The sequence below is a fragment of the Miniopterus natalensis genome, chromosome 11 (genome assembly GCF_054644295.1).
Source record: "Miniopterus natalensis isolate mMinNat1 chromosome 11, mMinNat1.hap1, whole genome shotgun sequence".
NCBI lineage: Eukaryota > Metazoa > Chordata > Mammalia > Chiroptera > Miniopteridae > Miniopterus > Miniopterus natalensis.
The window spans coordinates 38,010,685-38,037,233 of NC_142091.1; the positions used below are offsets into that span (position 1 = coordinate 38,010,685).

At 51.4% G+C, this 26,549-nt stretch overlaps 1 protein-coding gene across 1 annotated transcript in view; it reads left to right on the forward strand.

Annotated features, from left to right (window-relative positions):
* The first annotated feature begins 5,516 nt into the window (after positions 1 to 5,516).
* ARRB1 (arrestin beta 1) overlaps positions 5,517 to 26,549 on the forward strand; it is a 66,830-nt gene continuing 45,797 nt past the window's right edge. The window contains exon 1 of the mRNA XM_087821656.1: positions 5,517 to 5,655. Coding sequence (XP_087677782.1) covers positions 5,636 to 5,655 — 20 coding nt within the window. The 5' untranslated portion in view covers positions 5,517 to 5,635. The remainder of the gene's footprint in view (positions 5,656 to 26,549) is intronic.

The following is a 26,549-nucleotide window of genomic DNA, read 5'->3' on the forward strand; positions in this document are numbered from 1 at the left end:
GGGCCAAAACCCTAGTCCTGAGATACTGCCTTTATTGTTAAGGTATAGTACTTCTGAGGTTTCAGTGGAAAGCCGGAGGTATTTACTAAATTGCAACAACTTGTGGAGTCTCAAACTTATCTCCTCCTTTGTGGTAAACGTTTAAAATCTCTGCTCAATTCCTTCAGCTTTCTAGGTACTACTTTCCACTGAGAGTCATCCCCATGTATGTGCAGTTAGGAGTCAACCAATGACTTGAAATCAGTCTATCTGCAGATTTGGAGTCTTAACCCCCCTGTGGCTCCCCCATTCCCAGGATTCCCCCTTTAATGTCTAGCCCCAAATTCCTTCCTCTAATACTTCAAGCAGCCTTCTGCTCCCTTAAGGTTTCTGCTTGAATTCTAGCTTCCCTACACTGCCCAGGGTGAGGAGGTCCCTCGAGGGAAATGCATTTAAAATTAGATTTCACCCAGTGTGATTCAATCTTTCAAGAGTGAAATTCCCTGCAGTTTCGACTATTCTTGCTTGCTCTCCAGTGCCTTCAAATCCTTGTTGTTATATTTTGTATTGTTAAAGTTTGTATTGTTATCTGCAGGAGGGCTTCTGGTACAAAATACTTTACCATTACTAGAATCAGAACCATTGTCTCTCTTTTTTCAGAAAACTAGCAATACTAAGACAACTTGACAAAGGCCTTTCTGTTAACAAGAGTATTTGTCCTTTCCTGTCATCTCCTGGCTCTGAGTTCTTACTGTAGCTAACTTGGCTGCATTTCACAGTAAAATGGATTTTTATATTTTTTGGTTACTCAGCCTCTAAACTCTCGTATGTTTGGGAAATCCTTCACCCTATGATTCTTGGAGTAAGTTAAAACCTACCTCCCAGTATGGAAATCACAAATGCCAACAACACAATTTCTGGGTCCTTGCAGCAAGGGCAGGGTCACATGACCTAGGGCAAAGGCCCATGACTAGGCACAGCCAATCAGATGCATGGGGGACCTTGACTCAAAGAAGTAGGCCCAGATTGGCTGGTGTGGCTCAGTGGTTGAGCATCCACCCATGAAACCGGAGGTCACGATTAGATTCCTAGTCAGGGCACCTGTCCGGGTTACAACTCTATCCCCAGTAGGGGGCATGCAGGAGGCAGCTGATTGGTGATTCTCATCACTGATGTTTCTATCTCTCTCTTGCTCTTTCCCTTCCTGACTCTGAAATCAATAACATTAAAAAATAAAAATAAAAAAGATGTAGGTCCAGCAAAGAATCCTTTCTGGTGGGAGGTGGCAGTGGCCGTATCTAGTTTCTGGGGAGAGTGGGAATATGAGTTGCGGTGTTTTTTATTCATCAGTAGCAGCTACCTGAATATCCTGCCAACAGGTTCTTGTATATTTCAGTCAGCCAGAAGAGGTTTTGTTGATTATAAATGAGAACCTTGAATTGTCCACTTAGTGAGAGTTAAACACCAGTAATCCCATCATGAAGAAATCTTGACGGACAGACGTACAACATATTGGGAGCTGACTCACCTGTGAGCTGCTCCCAGGATATGGCCCCTCCTCCTTTTCAGCCCCTCCCTCCCCCTCTCTTCTCTGTGTTCCGGCCACAGATCCATCTGAATTCTTCCAAAATATCTTGCCCTTTTTTTCCTCCCTGGCTTTGCAGCTGTTGAATGTCCTCTCCCTGGAATGCAGTTACCATTCCTCTCTTAAATTGTGGACACTGCCTACTAATTGGTCTTCCCCTCTGCATCCCCTCTGGCCCACATCCAATTCATTCTTCACACAACAGCCAGAACCTTCTTTTCAAAACTCATGTCTGAGCATGTCACCACTCTGCTTAAAATCTTTTAAAGCTTCTTTACTGACCTTTGGATAAAGATCACATTTCTTAACATGACACATAGGAGATAGGTATCCAGGACTGGCTTGATAAGGATTGAGGGGATCAAAGGAGGAATCAAAGATCACACCCAGATTTCTGGTTTGGGTAGAGGTTGGAAAGCTCCTTCATTGATTAACCTTTAACATCTCTAAGACATGCACCAGTCAGCCTCACATCCTTTGTTGAACAGGGAGCTGAAAATTCATCCACCCACCCACTCATCCACCCAGCCACACACACTTCAATCTGACATTCAATTACCTGACCAGCTAAGCAGAGGCGTTAGGTTTGAGCTGCAGCTGTACCTTTTATTTGCTGTCCTTGGTTTAGGCACTTTACCTCATGGAGTGTTTCTTTTCTCATCTATAAAGCAGGACTAATACTTCCTTTCTCTCTATCTTTTGGTAAGGAATTATTAGTGTGAGTGGTAAATATTCAAGCATGTGACTGGCCCATGTTGGGTCCAGTTGGAGATGACCATTTCCTATGAGCTGCCGTAGTAGAGTCTATCTGCCTTTTAGAAAAATTACTGTGGGTTTCAGGTGGAAGATGCATTACAAATGGGTTGAGACTGAAAAGAAGGAGGCTCTGGGCCTCTCAACCATCAGTGCTCTTGGAGAAATGCATGGGGAGGTGGCTGCATGGGGGTGGAAAGAACAGACCTGCCCCACACCTCAGAGTAAGCTTGGATGGATCCTCTACTGTTCACAGTTGGTCCCTCAGCAGGAGCTGTTGGCTCTACCTCCAAATATATATGAACCCCTTTATTTGTTTTCTTTTCTGCTGCCACCACCCTAGTTCAAACCATTATCTGCCCTCTCCTGCCTACGGCAATAATGGAACGTCCTGCTTCTGCTTTTGCGTTGCTCCAAGACATCTCCTTCCAACAGCTACAGTGACCTTTAAAAGTGTAAAGCAGTCACTGTTACTCATCTCCCAAGTCCTCTGCTGGTTCCCCAAACTCCTCAGTCCCAACCACAGGCCCTGCATGATCTTCACCACTCCTTCCCTGTTCACCCAAACCCAGGCACCCTGTTCCTGGGCTTCAGGAAGGCCCAGTTTCTGTACTTGCTGCTCCCTCTGCCTGGGTAGCTCTTCCCCTGGCTCTCCTCACACCACACAGCACTGGTTCCTTACCTGCAGGTCTCAGCCCACAGGTCGTCTCCTTGAGGAGCTTTTTTCTAAGTCTACTTGCCCCTGTTATGCTTTCATCATGGTTTTATTTCCTTCCTAACACTTATGCCTGAAATTAGATCGTTTATATTTATAGAGGTCTCCTCAAGATTACTGCTTTTACATTTTTATTGATTTTAATTACACTAGGAATACATGACAATGTTGTATTCCTGACAGGTAAAGCAAAAATCCCCCCTTCACTCCTCTTCCCCCACCCTAGTCCCTCCCTGGAATGACAGCTCCGTTTGCCCTATCGATCAGTCGATCAGTTTGTAAGTTCCTAGAACCGTGTATGGCACATCCGACAAACAGTTATTGAATGAGGAGTATATTAAGGCCAAGTTCTGGCTGTAATATATATTAGCTTTCCTTTGGGGAGGGCCTTTGAGGGGAGGTCAAGGTCCACAGGAACCTATGGCTTTCAGCAAACTAGTTTCTCCAAGCGTCAGTTTGTTCATTTATAAAAAAGGGAAAATAACATTTATCTCATAGAACTGTGAGCATCAAACAGTGCCAGGCACACCATATATCTCCTCATGGAGTTTATGGGCTAGCAGGGATGTACTTGAAATCTTGCATGTTGACTCCACAGGCTACCAGTCTGTTTAGCGTCCCAAGAAGATTTGAGTCATGCTTTCCAAACTGGGCCGGGAAGAGCTGTGAGCTGGCAGAGGTTACCTGAATGGAGACCACGTGGTTTGGTTGAACTCCTGTTTTCTAGGTAGGGAAACTGGTGCAGAGAGTGGCAGGACCTGGCCTCTCCAGCCTGGTAAGGGTCCTCTCTGGCTCACACAGTGAGCCTCCTCTCATCACACAAGACTCTGGTGTATTCCTCTCAAGATCCCTGACCTTAGTGGAAACAGCAGGTGGCTTCCCCTCCTTCCCCTGAAGGAGCGAGAATGAAGCCCAGAGATCAAGGCAGGAGGAGAGTTCTAAGCCTTAATCCACACTCTCCTACCTCTGAACATTGTCCAGACCCTGGACCACCCTGCCTGCCTATTGGTCCCCCAACCCCCCAAGGACCTGCCCTCTGGACATAATTATAGTAATTCCACTGGGATACCCTTAACCGACTCTCTCTCTCTCTCTCTCTCTCTCTCTCTCTCTCTCTCTCTCTCTCTCTATATATATATATATATATATATATATATATATATATATATATATATATAACCAGCATAGGTATCTGTTCTGAGCATAATTACAGGAGATGTTTACAGACCCACAATCACATCAGAGTAAATGATAGCTTCCTCTCCTCCCATTAATACGACAACATTAGGGACCTATCAGGGCCAATGAGCCAAACCCCAGCAGTGAAAGACCTCACACTCTCCCTCCACCTGCAAAGCAGAAGCAACCTCAGACCAAGCAGGGTTCCAGCCAGGATTTCAAAGGACACCATGAGGCCTGCAGGAGGATGGGTTAACATCTACTAGGCACCTACTGTGTGTCAGGCACTCAGGGGAGACCAGCAAACACCTGTGACCAATTCTGCAAGCTGGTGTTAGTCTCCCACTTTACATGTTTGGAAATTGGTTTTGAGAAGACTGATGTCCCGGGTCACCCGGAGCAGCCTGTGACGCTGGGCCAGGGTGCTTTCCATCCTGCTTCCTCGCCAGGCCGGACTCCCAGGAGCAGCAGGCCAGCTCTATGCTCCCTCCTTATCTCCTGCCGTCACTGCTTCCTCTTTTGGGGCAGTCACTAGTCACTGCCGCAGCTGCCCTTGCTCCCTCCGGTCCCCCTCCCACCCTCATCAGCTCCCCAGCGTCGACGCTGTCTTCTCCAGCCCCCTCCACCCCTGCTTCCTGTTTCTGTTGGGTTGTTGGGTGTTATCTCTCCAGAGGGGTGGGGAGTTGCGTTGGGGGGAGGGTGGAGCAGAGGGCGACTGCCTCGCCGGGCACCCGAGTCCCCCACCAGCCCCCATCCCTCACCCGTCAGGGGCGCAGCTAGGAACTCGGCCTTGGGGTGGGCAGACCCTCTGCTTTCACCTTCCCGCACACACAAAGGCTCCCCTCCGTGCGCGGGGGTAGCGCGCCTGCACACACGCACAGCTGCACAAAGACGTGCACACCGCTCCATCCGCAAGAATACACTCCTGATCGGCTCGCGCACACAGCGTGCACACGTACCCGCACCGGCACACTCTCCCGTGCACACACGCGCACGTATATCCACCCCGGGGCGCGCCCTCTCGTGCACACCACATATACCACACGCACACACACATCTGGACACGCACCGGTGTGAACCCCCAAATGCCCTGCGGGCCCTGACGCCTCCCACCGCTCTGCCTGGAGGCCGGCGGGGCGGCGCGCGCACCCCCAGACACGCGCGCACACGGACCAGACGCGCACCCCCGCGCTGCTCCCGCCCCTGGCCGCGGCCTGGGTGCCGCGCAGCACCGCGGGCGGTTCGGCGGGCGGCGATCCGCGGTCCGGGAGGGGGCGGGGGCGGCGGCGGCGGCGCCAGAGGCCAGAGAGCGGAGGAGGCGGAGCAGGGAACCCGGAGCCGGCAGGCCCGCGCTCCTCCTGCCGGCCGGAGATTTTCCAACCTGGGCGCTGACGCCGTGGACCTCCCTGCGGCCGCCGCGGACCATGGGCGACAAAGGGACGCGGTGAGTGCGGGAGGCGGCCGGGCCCGGCGCGCGTGGGGCTGACCCGGCGAGGGCACGGGCAGGGCGCTGGTGGGAGCCCTGGCCGCCCAGGACCGCCGACGCCTGGGTTGGCGGCACGCAGTCCTCCCCGCCCGGAGGTTTCCTGTGTAGTCGCTGGCAGGGCCCTGGGCGGGGGTACCGAGGGGTAAGGACCCGGCTGCCCCATCCGGCTCGCGGCTCCTCCACCGGCCAGACACACTCCAACACACTCCCTCGCTGACACCAGCACTGACCAGCAGACACAGAGGCCCCGGGGGCAGGCTGACACACAACGGCACACACGCTCATGTGGACACACAGGCACACTCATCCACGGGCACGCTCATGCTGGCACAGGCACACTGACATTCACCGCCACACACTGAGCACATACAGTGACACTGTCACACACTCAATGGTATACGCTGTCAACACGTTCTCGCTGACCGGCATGCTGGCATACACTGGTCACACTCCAACACACATCAGTTCTAACACACCTTTATGCTGGCACACACATGTTGGCCTACACTGTACGCGCATACACTGTCACTGTGGCTCACTGTAACAAACACTCTCACTGGCATACACATGTCATCACCCTTACTGACATGACCGCTTGTGCTGGCACATAACTCACTAACATGGTGTTCGCAAGACCGCACCAACACTGACCCTAACAGACACAAACCAGACTAATGCCCGCACAGACTGGCGCTCCACAGTCACAAGCTAACAGGTCCTGTGGCTGCTGACACACTCCCTCTGGTCCCCACATGGAGAGAAGTGGAAACACACACATCACACAGTGGGAGGCCCCCCTGGAGCCTGGGAAAACTGCATCCTATATGCTCTGTTTCCTTTCCCTCTGACCTCCCTGAGGCCTGGCATAGCTGGCCAGGAACTGTTTTGAACTGGCGGTGGGGAGAGGGGCTCCTATCTCTGCGAAGCCTGTCCTGACTCAGAAAGGGAGAGGATATGCCTCTGAAATGGAAAACTGGGACTAAAAAGGGGAGGGGGCTAGAGCTGCCCTGTGGACAGCCCTGGTCAGGTGCTCAGCTTTGTCACCCTAGTTCTGCCCTTTCAGTCTGCCCACTTCCTTAAGGTCTGATAGAAGCTTCTCCCTTATCTCTTCCTCTTACCCCTCCTGCGAGGCCTCTTGCCTTTTTTCTTTCTTTCCTCTCTCCTATCCTTGTGCCCCACTCCTTCCTCCTGTCTTGCCTCTTTCCACCACCTTTCTCTCCCCTTGCTTCCAATCATTATTTATTGGGCACCTGATGTGTACCAGGCACAGTGTGGGGATCAAAGATGTGTGCTGAAGGAACTAGTAGATTAGGGAGAAATGACCCCAGTGGTCTTCATGTTTCAGGACCACTGACAAAGCAATTTCACACCACTGCCATCTGACACACTCTCTCAACAGCATGAAAGAGGTCCTCCAGACATTATTAACATTGTCCAGAAAAAGAAACTGAGGCTCAGAGGTAACTCGTGCTCCTAATATTTAGAAACTGCTTCCCAGCCACCCTCCTGACAGCTCTTCAAGGAGGCTAATTTTCCTCTTCCCGTTTTCTGGAAGAGGAACCAGAGCTCAGAGAGGTTACCTGACTTGCTTAAGGAGGGGTCAGAGGCAGGGCCTAGACTGGAGCCCACTTGGCCCTGTTTCTTTGTGACTTGCTCTTGGGCACTGCCATACCCCTGGAGGGTCCTGGGTATGAGGCCAGGGTGGGGTGTCCTGCTCTGTATGTGGAGGCCCAGGCTGATCAGAGAGGCTGCAGAAGATTGTGAGGTGTCTGCATGCACCTTGATAGCTAGTCCTCATTGTAGTCCGTTGGCCAGCAGTATGACCCAGGTCTCTGTCCTCAGCAGGAAGATGTGTGACTCTCTCTTCTATAACCACGTTCCCCAAAGCCAAGGTCATCCTGACCATTGAGGTGAGACTTTTCTCCCTACAGGGAGTTAAGGGCCCTTGTTCCTCTCCTTCATTCTTCCTGTGCCGCTTCACCATCAGGGTGACTCAGCCCCTCTTGGGCCCTGGCTTGCCTTTCTGTGACTTGGGGAGGAGTGTCATCGGTCCCCTCCTGCCATGGGTTGTCAGCAGAATGAGGACACCATGAGTAGCCAGGCATCTATTGGAGACCCTGTTCTTAGAGGCAGGACCTTTTCCATGACTCCCCCTGCTCTGCCTCTAGCTCACTGGGGGACCTCGGAGACCTTGGGCAATTGTCTTCACCTTTATGGACCTTAGTTTTCCTATCTGTAAATTGGAGCTATTAATTCTTTAAAAATTTCAAGGCTCTTCTTGTGTTTACTGAATTCACTGGGCAGGCGGTGCTGCCTGAAGCCTGGAGCCCAGGCCTGGCTACACTTCACCCAGTGGTAGCCCGGCTCCCCTCTCAGTCTTTCCTGTAGCCCCAGTTGGCCCCCCTCTCCCTTCCAGACAGGCTTCCTGAGTAATTTGGAAGAGCATGGCAAAATCAATAATGGGCTGTACCTTGCCTTGTTCCATAAGTGGTAGGGCTCTGCTTTATCTGGGACTTAGTTGAGCAAACGGCAAATATCCAATACTCCGAGGATCAGGAGTCATCACATCCATCCCTGTGCCTGGATTTGCATTCCCCACATGAAAGTGACAATAGGAATTAGCCAGAAACTGTCAGTCCCCTCTAGGAACTTCAGGGTCGAGGAGGAAGGACAAATACCTGGATAGGATGTGTAATAGGCAGGTAGTATGCTGACTGCTCCCGCCAGGTGCTCTGGGAGCAATCATACATCCGTTCAACAAGTCTTGACTGAATGTCGGGGCTGGGGGTTCCAGATGAATGGCTCCACTCTGTCCCCGAAGGATTTAGAGCAGAGCAGGTGATTATAATGCAAGGCGACCTGAGCTGTGGGAGGCTAAGGAGGAGTCCCCAACCCAGTCCTGGCAGGGAGCATGATGAGGCAAGCTTTCCTGGGAAGGAGGTGGCATTGGAGCCACTGAGTTTCATCTGGAAGGATGAAGAGGCCAAGGGGGTGGGATTGGGGACGTCATTCCTGGCGCAGGGTGATGAATGAGCCAAGGCTTGGAGGCGTGAAGCGACACGTGCGGCCTGCGGGCGGGGTGCAGATGCTGGGTGAGCCTTAAGAGGTAAACACAGGCCCGCCATCCACAGCCTGGAATGTCAAGCTGAGGAGAGAGGCTTTTCTCCTGAGTGGAAAGTGATTCAGAGAGGAGTGTGGGGAGGGGAGGGATGGGATGGGGGCAGATTTTCATTTCAGAACTGGGCCTTTGGCAGTGGCAAGGAGGGTGGATGGGAAGAGCAGGCCTGGAAGCAAGGAGGCCAGTGAGGAGGCGGAGGAGGAGGGGCCTGAGAGAAGGTGAGCTCTGCAGGAAGGCTGTGGAGAGGATGGGACTGAGAATCCTGAGTAAGGAGGTGGAGCCACTTAGCTGAATGGTTGGGTGTCTGGGATGTGTCAGGAGTGACATGCATGATCTCATTTGGTTCTCCCAATGATCCTATTAATGTAGGGAGTGCTGTGCCCATTTCACAGATGAGGAAACAGAGTAGGAAAGATTAAGTAATTTGTCCATTGCCATTTAGCCAACGAGCTTCTGAACCCAGGCCTGTCTGCCCACAAAGGCCCTCTGCTGCTCTATGCTTTTACTCAGAGGGAGGAGGCTTGCCTGGCTCACAGCCTCACCCACTTCCCGGGTGACCCCATCCTCAAGTTGTGCCTCCTTCTGGTTCTTGCTGTTCCTACTAAATTGGCAACATAAGTGTCAGAGTTAGACAAAAGGAGGGACTTCCTGAGAAGCAGTGAGATAGAATGGATTTTCCTTTCCTACAGATGTTTATGAACTCTTCTTTTTTGGCTGGGGAGGAGGGCTGATATGATGGGGACACCCAATGACCAGCTGTCTGTGAGCCTTGGCTGTTGTCTTTCTTGGCGGTTAAGCTCTGTGTGACCCATCTTGGCTAGAACATGGGGAAATCCTGTGGCTTTGGCCAGGGTCACTTGTGGGGCTGCTGGGAACAGAAGTATTGAGCCTGACCCAGTGTCTATGATCCCTGATTCTAGGCCGGCCTCTGGGCTTCAGACTTCTCCATGGCTGCTTTCCTTCCAAGTGTGGGCCTCCTTGCCCAAGATCAAAGCATGGGTTCAGGGTTCCTGAGTCGTGGGCTGGCCACACCTCAGGGCTGTGGCAATGGAAGAACACCAGGCTGGGGGTCAGCATGCCCTGAGTGGCTTCCTGGAACTGCTGCCAGCATGACCATATTGACTATCTAATGAATCCTGCAGGGGGGAGCAGCTTGGCTAGGAACCAGACTAGAAGTTGAGGAAGATGTAGGGATACTTCTGCATAGATGGGTTGGGACTTAGGGGTGGGGAGATGGGAGGGATGGAGATGGGAGGTGGGGATTTGAAAGTCCTGTTTAGAGATGGTAGCTGACTTGGGGAGGGTGGGTAACGCAGTGCAGGGAGAAGGTGTGGCTAATGAAGAGAGGATAGCTAGGGACAGCTGGGGCCTTGGAAAGCACCGATGGCTGTGGCTGAGGGTGGAGAGAGGAGGCAGGACACGCGGGGGGGCGGGGGGGGCTGTATCCTGAGAACCAAAGAAACAGGGAAGGACCAACAGAGGATGAGCTGGGGAAAGACCCCTGGGATTTAGCCAGAAGGCACTTACTTGTGACTTGGTGAAGGGGGTCTTGTTGGAGTAGTGAGGCAAAGCCAGGTGCAGAGGGGAAGGGGAAGACCCTGTTGTTCTTTGTGCCTTGAGCTAGGGTGAGCCTCTTGGAGGAAGAGTGTGAGGCCCTGGGTGGTGGGGAGCTGGAGTGTGAAGCTCAGCTGAGGTCTGGGAGGGACATTTGGGGAGTGTGAGCTGGTCACAGGCGAGGCATGTTTGTGCTGACTCCTGAAAGAACATCTAGGGATCTTGGAGAAGGCTTCCTGGAGGAGGTGCCCTCTGAGCTGGGCCCTGGGGCATGAGGAAGACTTAGATGTTCTAGACAGATGGAAGAGCCTATGCCAAGGTATAGATCGTGGGTGCGGGTGAGCGAGTATGAGGGGTGAGGCTGTCGGTGGAGATGGTAGCCCTGGCGACAGGGCCTTAGGTGCTGGGGTGGTGGGTTTCAAAACACTTTCTCACTCATTTATAGCCCAGGTGTCTCTGTTCCCCACCTGGGGAGCTCCTTGTGATTCGGTGTTATTTCTGTTTCCTGTTTGTTGGTCCATTATTTACCTCTGGGTCTGGGCCATAGGAGATGTCTGGCAGGGATTTATTGACTGGACTGCATGCCTTCCTCCCTTCTTGCTTCTGCTATTGGCTTAGGGGCTCCCTAAGTGCTGAAATTAGGTTTTCCGCCTTGGAGAATCCTAATTAATCCTAAGGATGGAAGCCATGCTTTCCACATTAGTCTGGGTGCTGGGGTCTTCTCCATTGGATTGGGAAGTCCTGAAGCAGGGGATATACTAACCTTATTAGAATTGGGTTCCTGTGAGTGGATCCTGTTTCTCCCCCATGAGGCAGCCTTCTGTAGGTGGGAGCCATGTCTTCTCCATCAAAATGGGTATTCCTGAGGGTGGGGCATGTCTCTAGCACAATCCCTGGGATTAGAACAGGTATTATCCCTGATGGTTCCCAGGCACCCTCCCTCCCCCTGTATGCCAGAGAGGTCCTGCCCCAGGGGTGGCTTGTGTCCTAGTAGGGTATGTAGAACAGAGGGCGTGGGGCAGGACAGGATGGCTGCTTTTGAGAGGGGAACAAAGGACTCTGTTGTCCCAACCTCTCCTCACCATCCCCCAAGGAGCTCTGGCAGGGTCATCTCTCTGGAGACGGACCTCCTCCTTCCTGGGACCAGCCCATCTTTAGTCCCATTTTAGATGAACTGCTTGTTCCTTCCCAGGGGACCTGGTGCCAGACAAGGCCCCCAGGGGGGCCAAAGCCCAGGGACTGGACCAGACAAGTCCCTGGAGTTCTATATGACTAAAGTCATCACAACCACCGAGCAGTTTCCCCTCTGCCTAAGTCTGGGGTGGGCCTGGCTGAGACCGCAGCCAGTCCAGTGGGACCCACTGTACCTGGAGAAGGATCTGTCTGTTGCTCTAAAGAGTGTGGAGCAAGGTGGGGTGCTGTGGCTGATGTCAGGCAAGCAGGAGGCAGGACTCTGCATTCAAAGTCTGAGCCATTCAGTGACTAGCTGTTCAGAGAGAAGCAGGGTGTAGCTTCTCTCTCTGGGTACACCCAGAGGCCCAGAAACTGGATGAGGCAGGAGGTGCCTCTTGTCCTGGGCCTGAGCCTCTAGGTGCACTCAGAGAGAGAAGGGGCATGCTGCTTCCTTTTCAGCTTCTCCCCCCCCCCCCCCCCAGTCTGTGCAATCAATGGCATCGGTGTGTTTTGGCAAAGGATGAGGGGAGAGGGTAAGGAGTGGACAGCTGGGGTCTAATACTTACTCATTGCTGTGTGACACTGGGTATGACATTTACCCTCTCTGGGTCGTGGTGTCACTATGGAAATCAAATCAGCCAGCTTGTGTAAGGCCCTCCTGGCTGAATCATCCCTTTCCTGTGTTCTGTGAACATGTTTTGGGGTGACCTTTCTTCTGGAGGACCGCAGGTGGAGGGATTGGGCAGCTCAGGCCTCTGCCGTAGACCAGGGGGCTGAGACTGCCAGGGAGCTGGGCCTGGATGGTGTGGGTTGTGCTTTCTCCTACAAGTCCTCACCTCAGCAGCCTTCCACTTCCCAAAGCCCCTGCAGTAACCCACAGGTCCTGGAAAGTTTCATTCTCTCTGCCCAGGCTGTTTCCTCCTCATGGACACCCTCCTCTGGGTGTCCACAGCCTCCTCTGTGATCTAATTAGCATAGATTAGAGGCTGATTAGAATACTGGGTAGGTTCTAGCAAAAACCAGATTTCCTGGTTTCAAATGCCAGCTCTGCCACTTACCAGCCCGGTGACCTGCCCTGATGATTTAACTCTTTCTCTGCTGCAGCTGCCTCATCTGTAAAATGGGGTAGTAATAGTGTCTGCCCAGTAGGTTGTTGAAAGGATTAAATGAGTTTGAATAGGTAAAGCTTGGAGACAGTCCCTGGCACAAGGGCAGTGTTAGGAGGCTAGCTCTTGGATGACCTCTTGCTGGGTCTGCCTCCCTCATGAGGCTGTGACTCCCCCAGTGAGGGACCCTCTTTGCTTCACTTTTAAGGCCCCAATGCACTCAGCACAAGCCTGTTTTATCATTAGCCCTCAGTATGGGGATGATGACCTCACCCCATACAATGCCCAATGCCTTTTCTGTCCTTTAAGTTCTGGATCATATGTGGCCTTCGCCTCTGGGAAGCCCTCACTGATCTCCAAGTGCCTTGTGGCCTTTTGTGCGTCTCTCTCTCTCTCTCTGGCACTGGTCCCATCTCTCTGTGTGGGTCTTGGTTATTTGCACACTTGTGATGTCCTCTCTGTGAGGCCAAGGGCACCTAGCCTGAGTCTGTTGTCCCTAGCACCTGTGCAGACCTGGCATGGCACCGAGTTCCATAAATATTTGTTTAGCGAAGGAGGCTGAATGCAGGTATTTCACTGGGAAAAGATATGTATAATTGGGGGTGGGCAATGTGGTTGGTGAAAACAATGGGACGTCATTGATGATTCTGAAATGTCTACAGGTGACCCAGAGTCACAGGCATTAGATTATTCTTTGTGACCCAAAGGGTGGAGGTCACTAGATGATCAGCTTTACCTTGCTAGGAGAATGTGTTTTCTGACAGCCAGAGCTACCTGGCAAGGGGTTTGGTGGGTCATTCTAGCCTCCATGCCTTTACTCCTGCTGCTACCCCCACCTAGGATGCCATCCTCACCTCTCTCTGCTTGTCCAAACCCTCCTTCCTAAATAAGTGCTCTAGCTATGGAGTCATCCTTTTCTGGCCCCCAGAGGGTGGGCTAAATTCACCATCCTCAGCCCCAGACGTTACCGAGCCTTTCCTGGGTCTGGGCAGTGGTGCGGGAGAATGGATAGTTCCTCGTTAGGATGGGCATCTGGATATGGCTACAGTATATCCAATGTGGTTTGACCTGGCATGAGGAGGGGACCATGGCTTCCGATGACCCACTGGTGATCAAGGAGCTCTTTATGCAGCTGGAGAGCACAGAACTCCCCATTGGCTTCCACTGGGCAAGTAACCAGAACCCACCTAATTACTGGGGACAGAGTTCTGGGCACTGCATCTAAACCACCCAAGAATTGCTTCTTGGCCCGAGGAGTGGAGGGAAAGGGAGTGGGGTGCAGTGAAGCTCAGAACAAACTTGAGAGAGAGGGGTGCTATGCAAGGGGGGCTCAGACACTGGGCCTGCTGAGCACAGCTGGAGAAGGTAAGCAGGAAGTGGATATGGGGAGCAGGGAGAGAGCTAAATGGACAGATGAGAGAAGGTGTCATATGGGGACAGCACCCAAGTGACATGACTCAGGTGTAAGGGTTCTGGCCTGGGAGACAAGACCCCACTTCCTCACTGTCCCTGTGATACCATGGAAGAAGTGCTTTTCTTCTTTGGGCCTCAGTTTCTCCATGTGTCAAGCTGGAAGTAGGGGAGGTGTTGGGCCAGAAGGTCTCTAGGACCTTTCTTTCTTGATTCTAGAGCTGGAAGGGGAGAGGATATCAACAGCCGGCTGTGTTCTAGCGTGGCCTCTAGCATCTCTGTCCTCTGGAAGGAACAGACTGTATACGGGCCTGGTCCAGCCTGGGATTGAGTTGCTGTAAGTTCATCAGAAGGCAAGACTGTGGTGGCAGCAGGCAAGCCCTCTGCCTCTGTCATGCCTTTATCCCCGCCCTGCCCTTGTGACTGTCCTAGCAAATTAGTGTCTTTTCCATCAGTCTAGTAATTTCCCAAGTAGCTGCCTGAGGTGTGTGGGGATGGGGCTCCCCAAAAGGAGACCCTTGAGGTTTGGAGTGTGGATTTGGGGCAGACAGACTTGGCTTTGCAGTCCAACAATATTGCTCACTATCTCCATGATCTTGGGCAAAAGTATTAAAGGGTCTGGGCGTCGGTTTTCATATTTGTGAAATAGGTGTAATAATCACCACTGCATGTGGTGGTTGGGGGCAGAGAAGGTAAGGACTTGATCAAAAACCATTGTTATTATTCAAGACCTGGAGTGGATTTTAGCTTTTTTGTCTCTGCCCCCCTCTTTCTGGCCTGGCCTGGACTGTCCACACAGCTGGGTTTGCGGGGGCGGAAGGGGTAGAGATCTGTGCCAGCTCATATGATCGCAGGAAAAGGAAGTGATAGTGCCCAGGGTGGGAAGGGTGGAGCAGAGTGATGCTGGGACGCCCCGGGTCTCCGCCCTTTTGGCCCCTCACCCATGGCTGATTCTCTAGGAGGAAGTGGGGAGAACTTGGGGCACAGGAAGCCAGGGACATGGGTGGGCCTTGTGGAGGGCCTGAGGCCTCTCTCCCTTAGCCCCTGCCCCCAGGTGCCAGTGAAGAGCTCAGAGCCTGGTTTTCTGCCAGGGAAGCCAGCAGGCCCCCATTTTACACACTAGGACAGCAACCCTTCCTGGTTCCCAACCCCAGGCGGGAGGTGCCTCCTCGGAGCTGGGGCACTTGGAAAGCAGCAGGCCTGCCTGCTGAGGTCTGTCAAGGTCTGGAGGAGAGGCAGCAAAGGCAGGGGAGAAAGCCGCCTCCCCCTCCCCCAGCCTCTCCCCAAAGCTCTGGCTGTGACAGCCAGGGCCTCTGACTCGAGGAAGCTGGTTACATAACGCAGCACGACTCCCTGCTTCCTTCTTTCATTCCTCCCCAGAGGGGTCAGGGAGGAGGTGCTGCTCTGCTCAGAATTCTTAGGCCTGAGAGGTCCCTGTGACCACCTGCTGCTTGGGGCGGTGGTAGGTGCTGCCCATACCATTTTGGGAGGAAAGTTGGGCACTCCCTTGGTGCAGACCGCTGGGATTGGCTGTGTGCACTGCCTGCCTTCCCATACGCCTGGGAGCAGACCTTCAAAGGGGAGAAGCCTCATTAGAGGAAACAGGCCGAGTCCTGAGATAATTTGCCTTCAAAGTGTCCCCGGAGGGGAGCTTCTCTGAAACTAGAGGAACAGATAGCCAGCATTTTTCGGTTTGTTCCATTCAATTTCACAAACATTTCTCAATGTGTCTTGGGTGCCGGGCCTGTCCCTGAAGCCACCTGGCCCACCCTGGAGGCATGCTTCTCTTTTAGTGGGAAGTTCATCTGAGGAGCAGCTCTGCCCCTGTCTCTCCCACCGAAGACCATGCCCTTTCTCATAGGGTGGGACTTGGCCCTGCTGGGTTCTGGGATGGCAAGGAACATCATGCCAAGGAACACCCCCACCCCACTCTCCAGGCTAGAGGTTTCAGGGTTGGCTTATACACTTTCTGTTTCGCCACCTCTCCCAGGGGAGGTGCCCATGAACAAATACTTCTGTGAGCATCTGCCGCATTGCAGGCCCTGGGTTGGGCACCTGAGATATGAAGAGAAAGCAGACAAGTCTTGGCCCTCGTGCTGCTCATATTTTGGGGGTAGAAGAACTGGATCATCACAACACACTCTAAGAAGGGGGGTAATGGGGATCAGTTCATACTCGGACAGAGCAAGCCCAGCGAGTGAGAGTCAGAGGCAGCTCCTCAGGACGGGGAGCACTGGAGCCAGTTTTGGAGGTGAGTTTGAGGCAAGCCAGAGGGCTGCTTGTCTTGGTAGGATTTGTGACAGGTGTTTTCAGCCAGGACTGACTTGCTTCACCAGATACTTGAAAACCCACTATGTGCCAGGCACAATGTCAGGCACTCGTTTCATCTGCTGTCAGTAAGGGGTGTCCTGGGACTGCAGGCTTCTTGAGGACACAACATCTAGGGTGAAAGTGAAAGTTCTGTCACATGGCATCCAATGAGTGCCTGGACCAGACAGAGTAACTGGAGCAGGTAGGTGAGGAGACACTGGGCTCAGCAAGCTCACCACTGGAAGCCAGGGTCACCCAGGTCTCCTCTGGTGTAGGGCAGGGGGAGCAGAGCTTCCCTGTGGCTGAGGAGACCCTGCGGAGGTCTGACGACTGTTCCCAGATGAGCAATGGACATGAAATAGTTGGGAAACCATGTCTTATGAGAAGCAGTTCTAGGCTTTGGGTCGGTAGGGTGGCAGTGGGATGGGACTTGTGCTGTCTCCCCACCTCTGAGGGCCCAGGGGTGCAGTGAGAGAGCTCAGGGGTACGGTGGAGAGAGGTGTGGGATGGTGTTCTCACTGCCCCTCCATTAGTAGCTTTGTGTCTGTGGTGAGTTTTTCAGCCTCTGGGCATAAATTTCTGTGCTTTCTCTGTTCTGTCTGTGCTAATGAAAGCACCCAGCACATTAGTAGGTTGATTTTATTATGGGTCTGTATAGCCCCAGGGCAGTGGAAGAAACCTGGAAGCATTTTTAAACTCAATAAGAACTGGGGTTTTTTTTTTTTTCAATAGATTTTCTGAAATATCCTAAAAATGACAAAGATGATCACACGGCCTAACTGAGTGGTTAATATGCACATATTCATTCCTCATATTATTTAGAGTGCTGACTTCAGCAGCGACTCAATATGCATACTTGAAAAAATCCAGCCATCTCTGATGTTCACCATTTTGCAGAGTCAACTTTGCAAAAGAAAAAAAAGTAAAAGTTTTTAATAGGAAGAACTTTGAAACACAGAACCATGACCCAGTCCCAGACTGTGCCCTGACTTAGGTCACAGATTGACCTGGCTCCCTCCAGCCTCAGCTTCCTTTGGAGTGTAGAGCTGGGGGAGGGGGTGTATGTGTAGGGAGCTCCATGCAGAAGAGAAATCCTAATCCTATCCTGTGGGGACCCAACCTGATGTGATGGATACATGTCCCCGTTCACTGCTACCAGCTCAGTCCAAGCCCCACTTCTGGCCCGGACTATTAATAGCAGTACTATTCTGGCTGCTGTGCCTCTGTTTAGTCTAAACCCCCAAACCCTCCTCTTGTGCTGAAATTCACATCTTACCCTGTCGTTCCTTAGCTTAAATACAGGTTAGTTGCTCCCCATTTCCTGTAGGACAGTCCACATTCTTCAGGTGGCACTGGAGGCCCTTCACAATCTGTGCCAAACTTCTTCCCACGCTCCTTTCCTAGCTCTTCCAACCACACAGCCAGAGCTCTGGCTACACAGACTTTTTGGACATCCCTCCACAGTTTCTGTACTTTCCACACTTCTGTGCCTTTGTTCAAGCCAGTCTCTGTCTGGAATGCCTTACTCTTCTGACTAATGAAATCTCCCTTATAGTTTAAGGTTGAACTTTACGTCAACGCAGTTCAGTTGAACATAGTGTACTGGGCACCTGCTGTGGGCTTGGGCATGACACCTTCCCTTGACCCCTCGCTCCCTGCCCAGGCGGAGCCAGTGCCGCCTCTGTGCTCCCTTAGCTCCTTGCAGTCTTCCAGGATGGTGTGTTGGATTGCAGTTGGCTGTTAACATCTCAGTTTCTTGTGCTAAAGGGAAGGTGTGTGTTTGGTATGTCTTGGACCCCAGCACCTGATAGGGGCCTCAAATAAGTGGGGGCCAGAATTGGGTGGGGGAATGAGTCAGAGAAGATTCCCTGGAGGAAGTAGCCCTGAGCTGCTGCCCCAAAGGAGAAGCACTCTTTCCCTCTTCTACTTCCTTCCTGGCCTTGGTGCTTAAAGAAAACAGCTGAAACTGTGAAAAGGGAAATGTATATATTTTGAATTAGGGGTGGGGACTTCCTAGCCTGGAGATGATTAAATAAGGCATATACCTCCTCCCTTTTTCCCTCGCTGCCTCCCTCCCTCCTCCTCTCTCTCCCTCTTTCCCTCCCTTGTTTCCTTCCACACACATTTTCTGAACTTCTAGGACATACCAGACACTGGCTACAAATATTAATTAAATAAAACATGTCTTGCCCTAGCCAGTTTGGCTCAGTGGTTAGAACGTTGGCCTGCGGATTGAAGGGTCCTAGGTTTGAAATTGGCCAAGGGCATGTACCTCGGTTGCAGGCTCGATCCCAGGCCCTGGTCGGGGCATGTGCAGGAGGCAACCAATCAATGTGCTGTCACTCTCACATCGATGTTTCTCTCTTTCCTTTCACTCTGAAAAGTAATGGAAAAAATATCCTCAGGTAAGGATTAAAATAAACCCACAAAAAAACCCCCACATGTCTTTATATTTTTCTGTCTTCTTAATGTTCATGCCAGAACCTGCCTTTTCCTTATCTGTCTTGTTGGATCTGAGTTCAAGTCTTGGCATGTCACTTATAGCTCTATGACTCTGGGCAGTTCATATCACTTTTCTGAGCCTTAGTTTCCTTATGTTCACCACAGAGGTCATAATACCCTCTTCATAAGGTTGAGGTTGATAATGTGTGTGAGGTGCCGAGTAGGTGCCTTTGACAGTGGTTCCTCATTGCATGCGAGCCACTCTCAGACTGGAAGCTTCCTGAGGGCAGTGACCATGTCCAGTGTGTCCTCAGGGCCCAGCACAGGGCCAGACATATAATACATGAGGGTGATCAATCATCACAGCTCTCCTGGGACTGTCTCAGTCCTGCATCTTGGGAAACCCCCAAGTCCTGGGCAAATGGGGACAGTTGGTCACTCTGTGCTACATTCTCCACAAGGGTTTGTGGATTGGGTATATGACTGAATGAATCCTGAGGGAAGGACAGAGTGGGACTTGGATGAGCAAGAGCAAGTGCTGGGTGGCTGGTTTGTGGGGGGAGAGGAGGTCTTGTGAAAGGTCTGGAAGGCACAGCAGGTGGAGGTGGGAGGTGGGCATGGGACCCTCTGCTGCTTGGCAGGGTGTGGGAAGTCACAAGGCTGTGAGTCTATAATGCTGTTGCTTTCAAGCAGGTTTCCGGCCTCTAAGGCCCGTGTACTCTTCCTCTGACACATCCAGAGAGAAGTCAATCGTTGATTTCCACTTTTTCTGGGAAGGCCTATAATGAGCCCCCAAGTGCTCCTCTGCCTCAGAAGCTGGGGGCCTCGTGCTCCCTGACCCACTGTGTTCTGGTGTGTCTGCCCACTGCCTTCTGAGCCAGGGCTGGGGGGTGGGAGAGTAGGGCTGCAGTCCCATCCTCAGGCTCAGGCCCAGAGACTGAGTGAAGCCTCAGTTTCCTCACATATTCCATAGAATACAGCCCTTCCTGCCAGGGTGTCTGTGAAATGTCACTTGTGGAAGGTGCCGTGGCATATCTAGCACATAGTAGGTGCACAACAGGTGTCTTCTGTAAATGGGGACAATAAAACTTGCTCTGTATACCTCCTAGGGCTGTTGTGTGGGCCAAATGGGATTGTGGGATGTGGGAACACTGGTAAACGATGTCATACCCTTCAAATTTTGGGGGATGGGGTTCTTATAAAGCTACTCCTGCTGGCCCAGGCTTCCAGGCACAGGTGGAGGCTGACCCTGCCCACCCAGGCATAAAAGGATTTCCCAGGTTATGCTGCAGGATTACAAAGAAATCCAGTGGTGCTGTCTGCGTGTGCATGCATACTCTGCACGCAGATGGGTTCTGCTTCTGCTAAAACCGTGGCAAGAGCAAGAAAAACGGTCAGACTTGGACCAACTGAAGAGAGGTTTTAGTATAGCAGGACGCCTGACAAGAAGAAGGAATGTCCTCAGGAGCCTCGTCTGTCTGTTGGGCTGGAGGCAGGGCCTTTGTGAAGGCGGGTTGTGCTCAGATCGCCTCTGGGCCCTTCCTCCAGCCCAGAGGCGGATTCACCATGAGGCTGGTGCGGCTGCAGCTTCAGGCCCTTCATGCTCCAGGGCCCCAGGGTCTAGCAATGTGTCTACGTGCCCAGGGGTTTTGTGAAATGTGCAAAAGGAAGATCTCTCCTCTCTCCTCTCTCCTCTCTCCTCTCTCCTCTCTCCTCTCTCCTCTCTCCTCTCTCCTCTCTCCTCTCTCCTCTCTCCTCTCTCCTCTCTCCTCTCTCCTCTCTCCTCTCTCCTCTCTCCTCTCTTCTTTTCTCTTCCAAACTCTATGAACTTCGGGCCCATTCAAGCCTGGATCTGCCCCTGCTCTGGCTGGGTGGTGCTTTGTGTTAGGACATTGTTGCCACATTGCTGCAAGTCCTCAGAGAGGTCTCATCCCACTGAGTGCACCTGGTTATCAGTTGGAGCCCTCCCTGCTGAGGTAGGACCTGAAAGGCATCTCACAGAGCCAGTTCTGGGACAGGCCCAACTCACAGATCCTGCTTGCTGTGTAAATAAGAGACTGGAAAAGGCCTCTCTGCCCTCAATCTTACTCATCTGCAAAGTGGTTATAACACCTACCCAAAAGGGCTGTGGGAAGGTTTAGATAAGGTACCACAGATAAAACCGCCTGTACAGCCCCAGGCTTATTGTGGGAGCTCAGTAAATGTTGGTGGAAGCTGGAAGGAGATGGCTCAGGGGAACCCACCCCTTCCACTGGGATGGAGCCAGTTCTGCTGTGGAGTTCACCTGTGCTGTGCCTGATGCTGGCCACCGGGAATACAGCTGCTGGGGTCGGGTGGTGGCAGTAAGATCAGCTAAGAGGGTAAAGATGTTTATAAGCTGTGAAGTTCAGATTCCTGGGAAGAGGCTATTGTAAACTGGCCCTTTTGTGGGAAAGGGTAGGGTAAAAGCCTGGACTGACCTTTCCTACTCTTGGGTTGGGGTAAGAGGTGGAGGGAGCTGGTGGTGGTAAGTGAGGAGTCTAACCTGTCTTGTGCCTGAGTGAAGTTCCCTGGGGCAAGCTGAGCTGACCTTTCCTGCTCAGAAAGGAAGCCAGGCCAGCAGGGTGCGCTGCTTCCCCCTGCAGTGTCGGAGGGTTACCGGGTGGTGGTTGTCTCCTGTCCTCCCAACTTAAGTGCCCCCTTCAGGGTGCGGAGGGAAGAGACTGGGGTGGGGCTATGAGGAAAGAACATGGGCTTTGGTGTCAGGTCAGCTTTCAAATTCCACCTCCATTACTTGTTATGTCTGTGAACATGAGACAAGATTATGTCTGTAATCTTGCCGAAACTCAGTTTTCTCATCTTTAGAATGGGGGTGATAGCATTCTCCCCCACAACCCATTGTTGTGATAAGGCTTAAATGAGATAATGTAGGGCTTAGCACAGTGCTTGGCACAAAGAAGTGCTTAATAAATGTTGTTTGTCTCTTTTTTCTTTTTTAAAATATATCTTTATTGATTTCAGAGAGAGAAAAGGAGAAGGAGAGAGAGAAACATCAATGATGAGAGAGTCATTGATTGGCTGCCTCCTGCACGCCCTCGACTGGGGATCAAGCCCACAAGCCAGGCATGTGCCCTGACCGGGAATTGAACCTCGGTCTCCTGGATCCTAGATCGATGCTCAACCGCTGGGCCACACCTGGCCAGGCTGTCCTTTTTTTCTGTCCCATGATCCTCATCAACCTGTCTTGCACTTCACCCCTTTACCCACATTTGGACTGTGGGCTCCCAGGGGGCAGTGGTTACTTGTTCTTCCATCATTATACCCCCAGCTCTGGCACAATACCTTCGAAACACTTTGAATTGATTGGTGAGAAGCTGCACTGGCTCAAAGAAAAGATAGGAACTCACTTACTATATACCTACTATGTGCTGCTGCTGAGGCCTACTATGTGATCTCTGCCCTGCAGGGCTTGAATGGCCACTTGTGACTTGCTACACAAGGGACTGTGTTTTCTTTTATCCTAGCACCCCTGTAATGAATCATTAGTTGGTCAGCATTTAAGATCCCTCGCCAGTGTTGCTCAGTGGTTAGAGTGTTGGCCCATGAACCAAAGGGTCAAGGGTTTGATTCCCGGTCAAGGGCACCTACCTGGATTGCCGGTTCAATCCCAGGCCCCAGTTGGGACACTTGGGGGAGGCAACCAATCGATGTGTCTCTTTTGCATTGATGTTTCTCTCTCCTCCCTTCCACTCTAAAAATCAATGGAAAAAATATCCTCGGGTGAGAATTAACAAAACAAAAAGATCTGCCTGCCCCCACTGGAATGTAAGGGCCCAGGAGCTATGTTTCCAGGTCCCAGTGCCTGGCATAGGGAGCATGTATACATTTTTGTTGAATGAATGACTGTCCTTTCCTTCCTCTTCTCTGAAGTCAGGCCTGTTATCCCTTCCAGCCCAGCCACTTTCTGGTTGGGGCAAGTCATCCTGCCTCTTTCATCTTCAGTTTCTTCTTTAAAATGAGGAAAATAGTGGTCCCAGATAATCAAGTGCTCAGCTGTGCCTGGAACAAGGTAAGCACCCAGTCACGTCAGCTGCTATTTTTCCAATGGTCTCCGAGGTGTCCTTTTAGTTCTGATCTTCAGTGACCTTACTGCCTCTGGCTAGGAGGAGACTGGGGAGAACATTCCTTTCCTCAGACCCTCTCTACTGGCCTCACAATGGATTTGGAGCTCTGTGCAAACTGTTTATGTTTCCCCAGCAGAGTTTATTACCCAGCCGGGCCTTCTGCAATTAATTACAAGCAGAGCAAATAACTTGTCCCTGGGAGGCTGGGCTTGGCATAAACAGTTATATCCAGCCAGGGGCCAGCCCAGGGGCGAGGCTCTTCCCTCCAGTTTTTGGAACAGGTTGGGACTCGAGGATTAGGGCTGGGAGGAGTTGGATGGGGTGGAGGGCCAAAGAGAAAATCGTTTCCTTCAACAGCTTTTCCTGGACTCCTCCTTAGCCCTTGAGGTGCTGGTATATACTTTCTCTTTTAATCTTCCTAATTACCCCACAAGTTAGTGTCCCTGTTTGTAGATGAGGAAATCGAGGATCAGCTAAATGAAGCAATTTGCTCCAGGCCACACAGCTTGCAGGGGAGGCAGGACTGAAGGTTCACATGGCAGCTATGTAGAAAAATAGACTAAAGAAGGGAGCTAGAAATTGGGAAATCACCGAGGGATTGTTCATTCATTCATTTGTTTTGTTGTGGGCAGTGGGAATGGCACTAGGTGTTAGATGTGTTGGGTCAGACAGGACCTGGGTTCAGCAACCTTGGTACTTGAGTTCTGGCTAGGAAAGAATTCAGAGCCAAGACTCAAACTAGAAGAGAACATTTATTTGGAAAATCACAGAGGTAGAAGAAGTAATTTATAGAAAAAAGGGCTTAGGAAACAAGTTATAGAGGTAAAGGAAGGGCCATAGGAGTTTGGGAGTGAGGAAGGTAATGGTAATGTGGCTGGGGGAAGGGAGAGGGGGAAGGGAAAGGCGCAGGTGTGCTCCTGGGAGGTAGGGCTGGGTCCTCTGTCTTAAGGGTTTTAAGGGTGGAGATTTTAGGGGAGATCCCAGGGGAAGACCTCAATAGAATATTCTGCAGCTTTCCAGGGGTGCCCTTTCAGGGTCTGGGTCTCCACTGATTGATTGGTTGGTGCCGGGGCAGGGGGTCACTGTTCAATGCAGCTGGTCCTGAGTTCAGCCATGGGGGTCCCTGGTCTGGTTTTGCTGCCTTTCTGGTCCTGGAGCTGAAATATAACTGAGGCCTAAATGTTATCTCTGAGGAAAGGTCAGGGGGTCCAAACTGCTTGACCATCGATGTTCTAGGGAAGGAAAGGTTACCCTGGGGGCAAGGTCCCACCCTACATTTTTCCTTTGCTAAGCATAGGACTTTCCACCCTGGTGACCTTCTGTACCTGGCCCATCATCCTTGCTCTGCTCGTGTTTAACTGCCTACCACAGTTTGTTCTTGATTTATTTATTCATCACATATTTGTTGGGCCCTGTCATGTGTGAAGGGGGCCTGAGGAGGCAGTGGTGGCTGTTAGTGACTGGGCTGAGACTCTTTGCCAGATACTCCCTTGGGATGGTCCCAGTAACAGGCTAATGACTAGCAGAAAGCAGTTTCTTGGAGGTCCAGGAAGGGGTATCTTTTATGGGTCTCTAGTGGTCATAGCCACACCATCTTACACAAAGAGATGGCTTGGGGAGTAGTCTTCAACAGGAAGGGCCCTCTAAGGCTAACCCATTCCTCCCAACCTAGAATCTGGAATTCTCTAGCCTTGAGCCCCTGCCTTTGGGCAGAGAAGGCTCAGAGAAGGTTTGGCTCCAGGTTACACAGCAGGAAGGCATAGTGGGGACTCCTGGCAAAGGGCTTTTCCTAGTGCATTTATATCTGAGGGGAAATGACTGATTGGCAGGGGAAACCCTTACTGGCTGTCCTGATCCCATGCACCCTCCCCACTCCAGGGTTGTATGTTCTGTGTTTCCTGAATGCCCTTCCAGTCTAGCAATTCTTGCTCCACTGGACAGTCTTGAACAGATCTCCCCGCTTTGCAGGGAGGAAAGTTGACACCCAGAGCGGAAAAGTAGCAGGGCACTCCTGCCTCTATACTCATTTTGGACATGATGTGCTTGGATCCTGGAACCTTTGGACTGAGTAGGAGCCCATCCTCGTGGCTTCAAGCCATGGTGGAGATTGTGGCTCAGCGTGAGCCATTCATTCCGTGTCACCAGCACCTGGCCCAGAGCCTGGCATGTAAGAGTTACTGATACCCAGGAAAGGTGTGATTAGAGGGATGAGTAACTGGCTGGTTGGAGACGGGGACAAAGGGAAGGACTCTCTAGTCCAGGAGGTGGTGGGCTTCAGTCCAAGTCACCATCTCCACCATGAATGAACCTTAGTGTTGCCTTCTGGGAAATGAGACAGAACAACAGTCCTCACTCACAGGGTCATGGTGTGGATGATCAAAAGGAAGCAGTGACTATTCACAGTTGCCAAAAAGTGGAAACAGATGGCCCAAATGTCCATCAGTGCTTGACTAGATAAACAAGTTGTAGTGTATCCATACCATGGAATAATATTCAGTCATCAAAAGGAATGAAGTACTGATCCATGCTACAACACCAATGAACCTTGAAAACATTGTGCTAAGTGAAAGAAGCCAGTCAGAAAGGCCACATATTGTATGATTCTATTTATATGAAATGTCCAGGATAGATAACGTCCACTGACACAGAAAACCAACATTGGTGATTGCCAGAGGCTGGGGGAAGGGGAGGATGCCGGAATAAGCTACTCATGGGTAAGGGATTTTACTTTGGATGATATAAATGTTTTGGAACTAGAGAGAGGTGGTGGTTTTGTATAGCACTGTGAATGTACTAAATGCCACTAATTATTCACTTTAAAATGGTAATTTTTTAAATATTTTTTTTTTATTGATTTCTGAGAGAGGAAGGGAGAGAGAGAGTCATTGATTGACTGCCTCCTGCGCAGCCCCCGCTGGGGATCCAGCCTGCAACCGGAAATGCGGGCATGTGCCCCGACCAGGAATCGAACAGTGACCTCCTGGTTCATAGGTCAACGCTCAACCACTGAGCCACGCCTGCTGGGCTTAAATGGTAATTTTTATGTCATGTGGATTTCACCCCAATAAATTATTTAAAAAAATTGTTGATTAAAAAAGGAAACATCTGTTAGAAAGGGATATTGTAGATGAGATATGGGTATTGGCATGAAGCTACTGAGGAAAGGATGGTGTGGGAGTGAGCAACTGTGACAGGGTCAAGGTGTCAAGTGGATGGCAGTTTGGCAGGCTGGTTAACACCAAGGGTTTTAGAATAAGACTGCCAGGGTTCATAGCTGTATTGCCTTGGACAGGTTATTTAACCCCTCTTCGTTTCAGTCTCCACATCTATAAAAAGGTAATAATAAAGTTTTTATTGTGGAAATCTCTATCTTTTATAATGGAAACCTGAAAGTTTTTCTGAGGATGAAATGAGTTAATATCTGTGAAGTGCTTAGAATAGTGCTTGGCATAAAGTAAGTACTGCATAAGTGTTAGCTACTGTTATTAACATTCATTCACATTTTTATTTATATGTCCATTTACTGAGCACCCCTGCTGAGGCAGGCCCTGGGCTGCATTCTGGGGACACAGCTGTGAGCATGACTCAGGGCCTGCCTCAGAAGCTCCCTCACATCTTGGTAGAGGAGTCACACCC